Source organism: Coregonus lavaretus (genome assembly GCF_964263955.1).
Source record: "Coregonus lavaretus genome assembly, chromosome: 38".
Lineage (NCBI taxonomy): Eukaryota > Metazoa > Chordata > Actinopteri > Salmoniformes > Salmonidae > Coregonus > Coregonus lavaretus.
In genome coordinates, this window is record NC_140025.1 from 7,500,827 (window position 1) to 7,516,195 (window position 15,369).

The 15,369-nt window shown below is 42.5% G+C and overlaps 2 protein-coding genes across 2 annotated transcripts; one reads left to right on the forward strand and one right to left on the reverse strand.

Annotated features, from left to right (window-relative positions):
* Positions 1 to 74: 74 nt before the first annotated feature.
* Positions 75 to 10,867, forward strand: LOC311112186 (eIF5-mimic protein 2-A-like). The gene is made up of 12 exons (XM_084155199.1): positions 75 to 228; positions 974 to 1,047; positions 1,154 to 1,330; positions 1,568 to 1,662; positions 1,812 to 1,877; positions 2,052 to 2,187; positions 2,473 to 2,582; positions 3,939 to 4,109; positions 6,519 to 6,665; positions 7,358 to 7,496; positions 7,792 to 7,914; positions 10,095 to 10,867. Exons 2-12 carry the CDS (start codon positions 984 to 986, stop codon positions 10,124 to 10,126), a joined length of 1,260 nt encoding a protein of 419 aa, XP_084011325.1. The 5' UTR covers positions 75 to 228; positions 974 to 983; the 3' UTR covers positions 10,127 to 10,867.
* Positions 10,868 to 14,396: 3,529 nt separating this feature from the next.
* On the reverse strand, positions 14,397 to 15,156 carry LOC311112089 (basic helix-loop-helix transcription factor scleraxis; the record flags this gene model as incomplete). Its single annotated transcript, XM_084155068.1, has 2 exons — positions 14,397 to 14,429; positions 14,650 to 15,156. The coding sequence occupies 2 exons, from the start codon at positions 15,154 to 15,156 to the stop codon at positions 14,397 to 14,399; spliced, it is 540 nt and encodes a 179-aa protein (XP_084011194.1).
* Between the last annotated feature and the right edge of the window lie 213 nt (positions 15,157 to 15,369).

Sequence of the window (15,369 nt, forward strand, 5' to 3'; positions counted from 1 at the left end):
AAATATTACATGTATCCCACCCCCCCGGACTGACTTTGATCTACACAACGTCAGTCCCCCCGCCCAGAGAAAGTGACACTATAGAGCCACATTTAAACACGCATGCGTACTTCCGAAAACCGGTCACTGGTTGGCTCTGTAAAGGGTATTTTTGTTAGGTCGAGAGGACTGAAATCGGGTGTTTGGATTTGTTTTTTCTCTAACCGTTTTTTATCTGCATACATTTCGGTAGGATACCTGCAGGCTTCTCACATTCGGTTTACAATTTAATCTACACATGTGTCTGTTTAAACCAACATTGGCTAGCTAGCAAAGTGTTGTTGATAGATTTCTTTTTCCGGCATTGTTAGCTAGCAAGCATAATTTAGCTACCTAGCAAACTAAATGGCTAACTTAACGTTAGCTATCATGTCGGAAGAACTGACTTTGTTAGATATGGCATGTTGAAACACAGGCTTTATTTAGCTACCCACTGTAGAGATAGCTAGTTACCCATGATATTCGATAATCAGACGTGTGAATATCGACGTCCTTTGTTCCAAGTTTTGTTAGCATTACATGAAGTTGTGGCTTGTTAGCTGCTATGGGAGTTTCGCAGGTGCCACACAAACAAGGCCTGTCTGAACTGGCGCATGGGGGAAGGTCCCCGTGCTCACACTAAAGCCTACCATCTTGGATGGCAACTAAGCAGGCTAGCTAACTTCATTTTCATTGTGTTTTATGTTCATCACGACTTATCTAGATTACAATTTCATCTTTGCAATTTCTCAAAATTACCAGGTGTGGCTTGCTAAAAGTTAGCCAGAACAAGGCATAGTATAGGCCCATGCGAGCCAGTCAGAGCTAACGTTACAGAAATCCTGTTGGGCAGAGCACGTTTCCAACAAGCTAGCTTTACATAGCCTGCTAGTGTTGACTAGTTATCTTGATAGTGCTCAATCACAGACGTTAATGTTAAACTTTTCTCATCCAGAGTGTCTTTTATGAATAATCAAAAGCAGCAAAAGCCAACGCTAACCGGCCAGCGTTTCAAAACGAGGAAAAGAGGTAAGTTGGGCATCTCCATTTTCACCAATTTGCCACTACTTGTTTGGGTTCACCTAGCTATGTCAAAATGGTACCGGCGGTGAAATTCTGACATGTTTTTCAACAGATGAAAAGGAGAGATTTGACCCTACACAGTTTCAAGAAAGTATCGTACAAGGCTTGAATCAAACTGGCTCTGATTTGGAAGCTGTTGCTAAATTCCTTGATGCCTCTGGTGCCAAGCTTGACTACCGCCGGTATGCAGAGACACTCTTTGACATCCTGGTGGCTGGCGGAATGCTGGGTGAGTAAAGTTCTTTAAATAATGTTGAAAGTCAGTACCTTTCAGTGATTCCTTGCCTCTTTCCAAAGTCCCTCCCATCTGACCTTCTTATACAATGCGTTTTGAGAAGGAGAGAGTATTCAAGGAATGTTTTAGAGGAAGTATAGTGTTGGAAGTCAGTTTCCATACCATTTGTAAAATCACTGTTCAGATCAGCACACTGACACCCTCTCCTTCTCCCCTTTCACCTGTCTGCAGCCCCAGGAGGGAGTATATCTGACGACCTGACCCGCACAGAGTTCTGCCTCTTCACGGCACAAGAGGACCTCGAGACAATGCAAGCATATGCTCAGGTAAGAGGATGTGGAAATGATTTCTTAGCGCAAAGTATCTATATTCAACTATGGAGCTGAATCTGTCTAGAAGCTCTACCCAGCTAATCAATGCAGTATAATAATGGATCTACCACAATGTCACATCTTACTTTGTTTTGGACTTGTAGGTTTTTAACAAGCTAATCCGGCGTTACAAGTACCTGGAGAAAGGGTTTGAGGAGGAGATCAAGAAGGTGACGGTTTGAACTCCTCCTGCTTGGCAGTTGGCTCTGATGAATGTTACACATAATGGAACCTGCATGAGCTATTTGAATGGGATATTTTATTTTCACAACAACTAACTTTAACACTTACCCTGCAGGCTCATTATTTTACCCTGCAGGCTCATTATTTTATCTACTCCACAGTTGCTACTGTTTTTAAAAGGGTTCACCGAATCAGAACGCAACAAGCTGGCCATGCTCACTGGCATTCTGTTGGCCAATGGAAACATATCAGCTGCCGTCATTGGAAGTCTCTTCAACGAGAACGTGGTCAAAGAGGGTGAGTGTCTGTCGGCCCACCACTATTTTTACCTGGAACTGTCCAATAAGAGCTGCTTGTTTTCAGTTTACAAATGTTTGGTTACGGTGTTCCCTAATGAACATGGCCCTCTTCATTGGAAACACACATTTTTGTTAAATGTTCTCTGAAATGGACACAGTATTCAGTCAAGCAACTTTATTTTGTATGAACTTCATACAAAATAGTGATTTCAGTGCTGTTCATTGCAGGGTACCTGCTGCTCTGTAATTTTTTAAATAATATTCAGGCTTTATGACTTTGTAGGAGTATCTGCAGCCTTTGCTGTGAAACTGTTCAAGTCCTGGATCTATGAAAGGGACATCAACGCTGTTGCTGTCGCTCTCCGCAAAGTCGGCATGGACAACAGGCTGATGGTAAAGCTACCATTCCTTACTTGATAGATATTTTGTTTTCTCCCAAGGATACCAATACATATTTGTTACATTTTAGTAATTTTAGCAGACGCTCTTATCCAGAGCGACTTACAGTAGCAATCAGGGTTAAGTGCCTTGCTCAAGGGCACATCGACAGATTTTTCACCTAGTCGACTCAGGGATTAGAACCAGCGACCTTTCGGTTACTGGCACAACACTCTTAACCACTAAGCTACCTGCCGCCCACATATAGAAGAGTAAGGACAGGTTTCCGCAACACAGATTTAAAGGGATAGTTCTCCAAAATGACATTGCTTTTCTTATCCTGTAAGCCACGTGTCATACTAATTCCACGGAGGGCCGAGGGTTTTCGCTCCTCCCTTGTACTTGATTGATGAATTAAGGTCACTAATTAGTAAGGCACTCCCCTCACCTAGTTGTCTAAGTCTTAATTAAAAGGTAAAATCAGCAGGCACTAGGCCCTCCATGGAATGAGTTTGACACACCTGCTGTAAGCAGTCTATGGACAAAGGATGACAGCAATCCATGCTTTGGTTTAGTATCCCTGGCACTGTTTCCATATGCTAACATTTTAGCATTTGTGGCACAAAAACCATTAGTCATGGGACCAATATTAGCATTTCACACCATTTTCAAATCCTCTATAAGTGACTTTGTTGCGCTTCACAATTAATTTTAGATACTTTTGGATGATTTGGACATGATGTGCGAATAATGCTAATCGGTCCCATGACTTTAATGGGATTTGTGCCACAAATACTATAACGTTAGCATGTTGAAATGGTGCAAGGGATACTAAACCAAAGCTTGGATTTCTGTCATACCTTATCCATAGACTTCTTACAGGTTGTTTTTTTTGTCATTTAGCAGACGCTCTTATCCAGAGCGACTTACATACATTATTATTATTATTTTATACTGGCCCCCCGTGGGAATTGAACCCACAACCTTGGCGTTGCAAACACCATGCTCTACCAAATGAGCTACATCCCTGCTGGCCATTCCCTCCCATACCCTGGACGACGCTGGGCCAATTGTGCGCCGCCCCATGGGTCTCCCGGTCGCGGCCGGCTACGACAGAGCCTGGATTCGAACCAGGATCTCTAGTGGCACAACTAGCACTGTGATGCAGTGCCTTAGACCACTGCGCCACTCGGGAGACTGGTTCGAATTCAGGCTCTGTCGTGTATCCCTTTAAGACTAGTCCTAGTCTAAAAAGCATGTTCAATGGAGATTCTGTGTCCGTTAAACCGGCCCTAAGGGTGTATATAGGCCTATAGATTTAAAACAAAATCTTGAATGGGAACTAATTACTTATATAAATATCTGTCACAGGAACTCTTTCCTGCCAACAAGCGGAGCTGCGAGCATTTTTCGAAGTACTTCACTGACGCTGGACTGAAGGAGCTGTCAGACTTTGCCAGGAACCAGGAGGCCATTGGGTCCCGTAAGGAGCTGCAGAAAGAGCTCCAGGAGATGATGGCGCGTGGGGACAACTTCAAAGAAGTAAGACCCGGCTTCTCTATTATTCTTATACAGTGGGCTCAAAAAGTATTGGGACAGTGACACATTTGTGTTGTTTTGGATGTGTACTGCATGCAGCACTTAGTATTTGAAATGATACAATGACAGGTTAAAGTGCTGACTGTCACCTTTTGTTTGAGGGTATTTTCATCCATATCAGGTAATCATTTAGAAATTACAGCAGTTTTTGTACATAGTCCCCACTTTCTTTAGGGGACCAAAAGTACTGGGACAAATTCACTTATGTGTATTAAAGTAGTCAACAGTTTAGTATTTGGTCCCGTGTTTCTAGGACGCAATGATTACATCAAGCTTGTGACTATGAACTTGATGGATACCTTTGCTGTTTGTTGTTACACACACACATACAGTGGGGAAAACAAGTATTTGATACACTGGCGATTTTGCAGGTTTTCCTACTTACAAAGCATGTAGAGGTCTGTAATTTTTATCATAGGTACACTTCAACTGTGAGAGATGGAATCTAAAACAAAAATCCAGAAAATCACATTGTATGATTTTTAAGTCATTAATTTGCATTTTATTGCATGACATAAGTATTTGATCACCTACCAACCAGTAAGAATTCCGGCTCTCACAGACCTGTTAGTTTTTCTTTAAGAAGCCCTCCTGTTCTCCACTCATTACCTGTATTAACTGCACCTGTTTGAACTCGTTACCTGTATAAAAGACACCTGTCCACACACTCAATCAAACAGACTCCAACCTCTCCACAATGGCCAAGACCAGAGAGCTGTGTAAGGACATCAGGGATACAATTGTAGACCTGCACAAGGCTGGGATGGGCTACAGGACAATAGGCAAGCAGCTTGGTGAGAAGGCAACAACTGTTGGTGCAATTATTAGAAAATGGAAGAAGTTCAAGATGACGGTCAATCACCCTCGGTCTGGGGCTCCATGCAAGATCTCACCTCGTGGGGCATCAATGATAATGAGGAAGGTGAGGGATCAGCCCAGAACTACACGGCAGGACCTGGTCAATGACCTGAAGAGAGCTGGGACCACAGTCTCAAAGAAAACCATTAGTAACACACTATGCCGTCATGGATTAAAATCCTGCAGCGCACACAAGGTCCCCCTGCTCAAGCCAGCGCATGTCCAGGCCCGTCTGAAGTTTGCCAATGACCATCTGGATGATCCAGAGGAGGAATGGGAGAAGGTCATGTGGTCTGATGAGACAAAAATAGAGCTTTTTGGTCTAAACTCCACTCGCCGTGTTTGGAGGAAGAAGAAGGATGAGTACAACCCCAAGAACACCATCCCAACCGTGAAGCATGGAGGTGGAAACATAATTCTTTGGGGATGCTTTTCTGCAAAGGGGACAGGACGACTGCACCATATTGAGGGGAGGATGGATGGGGCCATGTATCGCGAGATCTTGGCCAACAACCTCCTTCCCTCAGTAAGAGCATTAAAGATGGGTCGTGGCTGGGTCTTCCAGCATGACAACGACCCGAAACACACAGCCAGGGCAACTAAGGAGTGGCTCCGTAAGAAGCATCTCAAGGTCCTGGAGTGGCCTAGCCAGTCTCCAGACCTGAACCCAATAGAAAATCTTTGGAGGGAGCTGAAAGTCCGTATTGCCCAGCGACAGCCCCGAAACCTGAAGGATCTGGAGAAGGTCTGTATGGAGGACTGGGCCAAAATCCCTGCTGCAGTGTGTGCAAACCTGGTCAAGACCTACAGGAAACGTATGATCTCTGTAATTGCAAACAAAGGTTTCTGTACCAAATATTAAGTTCTGCTTTTCTGATGTATCAAATACTTATGTCATGCAATAAAATGCAAATTAATTACTTAAAAATCATACAATGTGATTTTCTGTATTTTTGTTTTAGATTCCGTCTCTCACAGTTGAAGTGTACCTATGATAAAAATTACAGACCTCTACCTGCTTTGTAAGTAGGAAAACCTGCAAAATCGGCAGTGTATCAAATACTTGTTCTCCCCACTGTATATATTACACACACACACATATGTATGTATGTATGTGTGTGTATGTGTGTGTGTGTAGACACTACCGTTCAAAAGGTTGGGGTCACTTAGAAATGTCCTTGTTTTCAAAAGAAAAGCAATTTCTTTGTCCATTAAAAGAACATCAAATTGATCAGAAATACAGTGTAGACATTGTTAATGTTGTAAATGGCTATTGTAGCTGGAAACTGCTGATTTTTAATGGAATATCTACATAGGCGTACAGAGGCCCATTATCAGCAACCATCAGTCCTGTGTTCCAATGGCACGTTGTGTTTGCTAATCCAAGTTTATCATTTTAAAAGGCGAATTGTGTGTGTGTGTGTATATATATATATATATATATATGCTTGATAGATGGGCATTGTTAATTGACATGTTCCCTGCTGTGTTTAGATAATTGCCTACGTCAGGGAGGAGATGAAGAAGACCAGCATCTCTGAACAACTGATGATTGGCATCGTGTGGTCCAGTGTCATGAGCTGTGTGGAATGGAACAAGAAGGAAGAGCTGGTCTGCGAACAATCCATCAAACACTTGAAGGTAAATACTTTAACTGTAGACTTCTGTGGTCTTGAACAGGTCTCTTGCCAAAGATTTCTCAATGAGACAAACCAAGATGAAGGTTAAAATAGTTGCTGTTCAGCTATGTTAACTTCATATTAGAGTTTTGTGGAACTGTATAGTATTGGAAGAGGTGGGTGGGGCGGTACTAATATGGGCCAGATTGGAGCGTGAAATGGTTTTAGTCCAGTCAATCACCGTGCCCCCCCCCCCCTCCGCCACACACAGGCTGTGTCCTAAATGTCACCCTAGGTGGCGGCAGGTAGCCTAGTGGTTAAGAGCATTGGGCCAGTAACCGAAAGGTCACCGGTTTGAATCCCCAAGCCGACTAGTTGAAAATACTGTCAATGTGCCCTTGAGCAAGGCACTTAACCCTAATTGCTCCTGTAAGCTGCTCTGGATAAGAGCATCTGCTAAGTGACTAAAATGTAAGTGTAGGTGCTTATTGCTGCTGTGCTTGCCCCTGACATCTTGTCATTGCAACTAAGAATCTGTTCTTAATTGACTCACCTATTAGTAAACAAAGATTGGATAAATGAAAACGAATTGGTCCTCTCTCCGCCACAGCAGTGTCCTCTCCTGAAGGCGTTCACCTCCCAGGGAGTCTCTGAGATCATCTAGTCTCTAACCCTCCTGGACCCTAACTCTCGCTCTCTCTCTCTCCTCCACAGCAATACAGTCCTCTCCTGAAGGCGTTCACCTCCCAGGGAGCCTCTGAGATCATCCTGCTGGTGAAGATCCAGGAGTACTGCTACGACAACATCCACTTCATGAAGGCCTTCCAGAAGATCGTGGTGCTCCTCTACAAAGGTGTGGGTGTGGGCCCTGGTTGAAAGTAGTGCACTATAAAGGGAATATGGTGCCATTTGGGACACAGGCATTGTGTGGGGGGTGCAATGGCTCTCATGTGACATGTCATTTAGGGACCAAACGGAAGATAATGGACTGAAACGGAGAGAGAGACTTCCCCGGAGTTGTCTAATAAGAAAGATTAATTTTTGTTTTCTATTGAAGCTTTATGGTGTGCCCTAATGAACCCTGGTCCCCTGGCTCGCATGAACTTTGACCTAACATTCTTATGATCTTGCCCCCTCTCCCAACACAGCGGATGTTTTGAGTGAAGAGGCCATTCTTAAGTGGTACACAGAGGCCCACGTTGCTAAAGGAAAGAGTGTTTTCCTCGAGCAGATGAAGAAATTTGTTGAGTGGCTGAAGAGTGCCGAGGAAGGTAAAAAGAAATGCCTTACTTTTCATAGTTAGGGCTGTTGCTGTGACCGTATTACCGACACACCGGCGGTCACGAGTCATGAAGGCAGTCAAATTCCACGTGACCGTTTAGTCACAGTAATTAGGCTTCTCCAAGCTCTGATGCTGCTGATGGTCATTAGTAGCCTACCAAACTTTCTAACTGCCTGGTCCCTCTAATCACTCTGACATCAATGCAAATGTAATCGAAAATCTAATCAAACACTGGCATGAAAATGAACCGCAGGAAAAGCATCCTCCATTCACTATTTAAGTACATAGATGACATGTATTTTTTTCCCCTGCCCCTGTTTCAAGAAAGGTGCATGATAATGGTCCATTCTAAATCAAAACAATTTTCACACATTATTTAATATATGTGAAGACAAGATTAAATCAAGAATAGTCTGATGGGTGACAATCCTTAGCTTATCACTTGTGAATTAAATAGTATTACTTGTGAATGATGCCCAGCTTAAGGCAAGAAACAATGCCTTTCTTTGCGACTTTTTCGCATCAGTCGCACACCTCATGTAGACTAGCGCATAGGCCTATATGTTTTGATAAGGTTTATCACAACTATAGGGGCCAAATAACTTCATAAAATGTAAGCACATTAATCTGCTTTACAAGGGGTGTAGAGCCTAACTGGCATACATAAGCAGTGCGTGAGTTTCAAGTTTGGGGAAGATGATATTCACCTTTTTATTAAAAGAACATTACATATATAATCGCATTTGCAGTCACTTTTGATAATGGAGTTTTCCCGCTAATGGAACATTCGCGCTTATAGCCTACTGCCGTGTGCGCATTGCTGCGCTTATAATGTGAAGAAATAGCCTAATAGTTTATCAACATTTTAAGCTAAACGTTCTGATCTGTTGTCAGCCACATTGTGTAAAAAAGTGGTTTTGATGCTAGTGGTTGTATTAATTTGGGCTCTATCGCATCCCACAACGGTCCCAGACTATGTTTGAAATATTTATCGCATAGAATAGGTCAACTTTTGTACTATGGGGGATAGTAGATTGACATAGGCTAGTGCTTTAGCTGTTTATTAGGCCTACTCATCTTGTTGGCTGACAAAGTAAATTTGGACAGTTCTTCCAATATCTTCAAAATGAACCTTGGAATTGGATAAGGACGCTCGCAGTTGCGTCCCCGATGTGTCTGTCTTCACTTGTAGCCTGTGAGAAAGACCCGATCACGTCATGGAGAGCCATGTGAGTGAAAGGTGATTTGGAGCCCGCAGCACTCTGGGCCAAGGGCACAACGGCCACTGGCCGCAAAAGGCATGGATTCTTTTAGGATTCATTACGGCCACACAAAGGGGATGCCGCTGTGAAATTCAAGGCATCATGTGCTTGTCAAATTGTGAATGAGTGACTGATGTAGTGTGTACAGCCTGCGCAAAAAACAAAGCAGCGCTCATGCCTTTTCAAGCGACTTTTTTCAAATCATCATTAGTCGCATCATGCAGCCTTACAATGGGCTATATGTTTTGATTTTTAATACAATGTTTGTAGAACTAAAGTTACATGAATTACTCTAAATTAAGCATATAGAGTACCTATTAACTTAACTGCTCAACACAGAATAGCCGCATTTGCGCACTCCCTCAAATCGTTTGGGGAAAATGTATTTTCTATTTTATTCAGCTATGTTCAATTGTATTCTTCATACTATAAAATAATGGCACGGAATTCTAAGCGAATCCTGTCTGCTAAATTAACTAGTGTAGGCAACAGCCATTTGGCATAGCCAGATCAGGATGCTATTCTGTTCTTCTGAAATAGACTACATTTTCTTCATATCATGTTTCTTTAGACCTGTCTAAAATAATGGATTTATTGTGAAGATGTAGGCTATATTACATGAATTTATTACTTTAAAAAATGTATATATTCCAAAAGCCTACAAACCACTGATGCAGACCATGTGTGGAAGCCAGGAGATGCTAAATGTGTTTGTTAATTAACGGTCAATTACCGCGACACCGACAATTATTTGCTTGACAATCACCGGCTGACAGAATTTTGTGACCGCCACAGCCCTATTCTTAGTAAATATTAACCTTTTTGAAAAACACCAAAGTTATTTTAATATTCATGTTGATGTAAATTGTAATGTTCTGATTTGAGTCTACTCTTTTCTGTCTTCCAGAGTCTGAGTCCGAGGAGGAGGAAGAGAACTGAGACCTCAACCCTCCCGCATTTTAAACATCACAGTAGGAGCAGCAGAGTGCTAGTCTCTCCCAGTCCTGTTTTTCTATTTTTCCTTGTTTTCTTTCCCCCCTCTCCAACTTCAACATTTAATTCAAGGGCTGTGATGTGAGCAGTACACTCCTTTATTCCATTTTATTTTAACTTACCCTTAAGAGTTCACATAGATTGTGAATTAAAACCTCATCAAATTAACAAATGAAGTGTTTATTTATTTGGGAAGAAGCAGAAATGAACCCCCTTTTATTAGTATCACTATTATGCCTTGTGTATTTTGGAAATGGAACATTCCACTTGATGATTAAGATACTCTTGATGTTGCTGCTTCCAGTCTAAAGTTTAATAACCATGATATCCCTGATATTGCTGTATCAGTTAATATTGCAGTAGTACGCCTTCTTGCCATGTGACTTAAAGGCATCCAAAAAATGACAAGTCATTGCCTTCTCGCCAAATGATTTACCGGTAGCCCTATCCTCATGTTAGCTCATTTCCTGACCTTGGCCTTTTGGACAAACCTGTAATGAACAGTTGAATTGGTGACCAGATGAACGTTGTGCAGTGACTGTCATTTTGGTAGAACCACCTCTTGACCTGACTGACATCCTCTCTGGAAGATGCATTGCCAGCTAAGTAATTAATATTGGTTACTACTTTCTTTAATCTGATTAAACCAATTTACTTTTCTAAAGAAATAAAGATGACTAAAATTCATATTGTTTTGATTATTTATGGTGTACATGATTGTATGTTAGATGTGTAGCACTGCAATCAATTACTATACTTAACATGGGTGCCTGCTGTACTAATACATTTCCACCTGAGCTACCAAATTCACACAAAGCTTAATGTTATTACTAGGTAAACCTGATGACTATACTACACAATCCACAGTAAATGGTCTTGTCTTGAGTGATTTCTAAGGCTGTGTTTACACAGGCAGCCCAATTCTGATCTTTTACCCAATTATTGACAAAAGAGCTGATCTGATTGGTCAAGTTAGTGGAGAAAGATCAGAATTGGACTGCCTGTGTAAACATCTGTCTAAGAAGGTTTTTTACATGCACATTCAAGGAATCAGTCCAATATTATTTTGAAAGTAGTTTAATGATTGATTTTTAAAACTTATTATACAAAAATACATTTGTTTTTTCTCAAGCAGCTTCTCATTGATTGCTATGTGCAGAGGACAATTGTCTTACATAAATTAGGAGAAATTCAAGTATGTTTACAACAATGTTACACATTTGGAGGTAGGCCTATAATTCTATTAGGTTAATACATTCAGGGGTCTTCATTGAGGTAAGTGTATTGCAGTCAGTGTGCCACATCAAGTTAATTGTTTTGGATAATTCATCCATATAAGATTTTTATCTTGCATGATTTTGAAGTTATTTATATACCCAAATCAATGCATAAAGTAAAAATATTGTTTTAAGCTTAAAGGTGTTAAAGACCCAGTGCAGTCAATTCTGTTCCTGTCTTTTAAATTATATTGTACAACGGCTGATGAAACTAACACTGAAAGTGTGAAAAACATTTGATCAGTGTTATTTCCTGATGGTTGCTGGTTGAAAATACAATCTACACAGGACCTTCTGATCAGCAGGTTTGCATGGGCGGGAGTTTTGGCTTTCCATGGTGACATCACCATGCGGTAAATTGGTTAATGGACCATGACCAATAACAGTTCCAAACCTCTATGCCAATAACTGCTAGTTTTCAGTTTACCCTTCCCACTCAGACCAGTCCCAGACAGTCCTAGCAAAAGTGTTGCTTGAGAAAGTTTTATGGTACAGTAAGGTACTTGTTAACCAGAAATGATTTGATGGTGATATAAAAACAGCTGCATTGGGCCTTCAAAGGTGCAACCAATACTGCACAGACACACATGCAGAACTATTGTGTGTTTGTGAGTTGTGAAAAGGCTTGTGCAATACATGCAAGTAAACATTTATCAACATACAGTATAACATTGAGCTCCCGAAAGCGGTGTTTACATACAGTGCCAGTCAAAAGTTTGGACACACCTACTCATTCCAGTGTTTTACTTTATTTTTACTATTTTCTACATTGTAGAATAATAGTGAAGACATCAAAACTATGAAAAAACACATGGAATCATGTAGTAACCAAAAAAGTGTTAAACAAATATATTTGAGATTCTTCAAAGTAGCCACCCTTTGCCTTGACAGCTTTGCACACTCTTGGCATTCTCTCAACCAGCTTCATGAAGTAGTCACCTGGAATGCATTTCAATTAACAGGTGTGCCTTGTTAAAAGTGAATTTGTGGAATTGTTTTCCTTAATGCGTTTGAGCCAATCAGTTGTGTTGTGACAAGGTAGGGGTGGTATACAGAAGATAGCCCTATTTGGTAAAAGACCAAGTCCATATTATGGCAAGAACAGCTCAAATAAGCAAAGAGAAACGACAGTCCATCATTACTTTAAGACATGAAGGTCAGTCAATCTGGACAATTTCAAGAACTTCGAAAGTTTCTTCAAGTGCAGTCGCAAAAACCATCAAACGCTATGATGAAACTGGCTCTCATGAGGACCGCCACAGGAAAGTAAGACCCAGAGTTACCTCTGCTGCAGAGGATAAGTTCATTAGAGTTACCAGCCTCCGAAATTGCAGCCCAAATAAATGCTTCACAGACACATCTCAACATCAACTGTTCAGAGGAGACTGCGTGAATCAGGCCATAATGGTCGAATTGCTGCGAAGAAACCACTACTAAAGGACACCAATATGAAGAAGAGACCTGCTTGGGCCAAGAAACACGAGCAATGGACATTAGACCGGTGGAAATCTGTCCTTTGGTCTGATGAGTCCAAATTGGAGATTATTGGTTCCAACGGCCGTGTCTTTGTGAGACACAGAGTAGGTGAACGGATGATCTCCGCATGTATGGTTCCCAGCGTGGAGGAGGAGGTGTGGGGGTGCTTTGCTATTGACACTGTCAGTGATTTATTTAGAATTCAAGGCACACTTAACCAGCATGGCTACCACAGTATTCTGCAGCGATGACCCAACACACCTTCAGGCTATGTAAGGGCTATTTGACCAAGAAGGAGAGTGATGGAGTGCTGCATCAGATGACCTGGCCTCCACAATCACCCGACCTCAACCCATTTGAGATGGTTTGGGATGAGTTGGACCGCAGAGTGAAGGAAAAGCAGCCAACAAGTGCTCATCGTATGTGGGAACTCCTTCAAGACTGTTGGAAAAGCATTCCAGGTGAAGCTGGTTGAGAGAATGCCAAGAGTGCAAAGCTGTCATCAAGGCAAAGGGTGGCTATTTTGAAGAATCTAAAATATATTTTGATTTGTTTAACACTTTTTGGGTTACTACATGATTCCATATGTGTTATTTCATAGTTTTGATGTCTTCACTATTCTACAATGTAGAAAATAGTACAAATTAAGAAAAACCCTGGAATGAGTAGGTGTGTCCAAACTTTTGACTGGCACTGTATGTTTGTTACATTTTCTTCTGATCTACACCATGTTACATTTGGCATGGAATATGACTTGATGTTGTGGTACGGTTGGGTTGCTTCTGCTGTACTAGTGGGCGGGGCCTACATATAACACTTTAATTCATAATATTTGGATTCAAGCACATTCTATATTTGTTGTTTTGCCTCCCCCATTTACATTTCAAGACGCCCTCGAAAGCAGTGGTTTATACTCATTTACTAAGTGGACTATCCTGGTTAAAATTACATTAAATATTGCAGCTACCAAAGTATATTTGGGGCCATGGAATTGAGTTTGAATGGCAGTTACAATTCATAATAATCAAGCAAGGCACCCTCTCCTCAGCTGGCTAAAGATTAGTCAGTCAGGAGACAAGCCAACCAGTCCACTACTCTACTGACAGCAACCGCTGCATGGCCTAGGCTTTGGTTACAACCATGTGACTGGCTGCATGGTGGAGGCAAGACTGTTTTTTAGGAGCGCTACACTAGGGCTTACTATTTCTGATACCGAAATAGCCCACTGTCAGGTGCAACCTTACACATTGTGCTTGAGTTACAATTTTACCAAAACACAGTGGATAAGACGCACATGTAGTGAACGGAAAGTGCATATCAGTGGGGTTTTTTGTCTGAAGATTTTGCAAAAATATGTACAGTTATATAGATTTTTTCTTTCACTCGTAGGTACATGTAAACATCAGTGTGACTTGGTATGCATCCTTGTTGCATCCTTGTCTTGACAGTAGTGCGTGCCCATGTCAGATGGCTGTGTGCATTTCTCCATCTCTGAGCTGTGAGGGTAGAGAAATTGTAGTAGTTTACATTGAAATAAAACCATTAATACTGTTGATTGTGATTGCTGTTATGGAATTGCTCAAATGTTAGAGTACTGACCCTTTATCTAAATATAGCCAAATCCCATCCATTTTCATTTATAGAGATGACATGCAGCCTTCCATGATAGCCCACAGCCTGTCAACCAATATATACTGATTTATTTTGACGACTCACCATTTTCCTCTGGTTACTGAGACAGAAAGTGCATATGGGCCTGAGTGGGGGGCTGCTGCTGCTGATGTTGGTGCTGCTCTGCAGGATGCTGTGGTACCTGTGACAGGGCTGCCCGTCCACACACTCGTCCCCCAGCAGCAGCACGTTGGCAAGGTGGGAGATGTAGCTGGACGCCAGGCGCAGCGTCTCGATCTTGGACAGTTTCCTGTCGGCCGGTTCTGTGGGAATGAGGGTGCGCAGTGCGGTGAACGCCGTGTTCACGCTGTGGGTCCGGTCCCGTTCCCTCGCGTTGGCTGCCTGCCTCTGTTTGCTAACGCCTGGCAGACGCCTGCTGCCGCTGCACCCTCTCTCCCTCTGCCTGGCCCCCTCACGGCCCCCTCCCTGGGGGCTACAGCCGCCGCCCGTCGACTTGTTGTCGGAGCTCTCCTCGCTTCCGCTATCCAGCTCGTCCAGGTCGGAGGGGAAACCGTCCGGCGCGGCGCCCTGTTCGCTCCCTGTGGACTTCATGGTGGACCTGGCTGGGTGTCTAAGGCAGGGGACTGAGCTGGGGTCTGGGACTGGCTCTGCTCCTGTGTCTGTTTCATGGCGCGGCCGACTGCTGCTCACTACTTTATAAATGCAGAGTGAAAATAGCACCTGGGACCAGCTGCCGCCGTGTGATCCGGTGACTGGGGGTGCGGGGTTCCTGCGCTAACTGGGCTCACGCCATCCCCTTGGCAG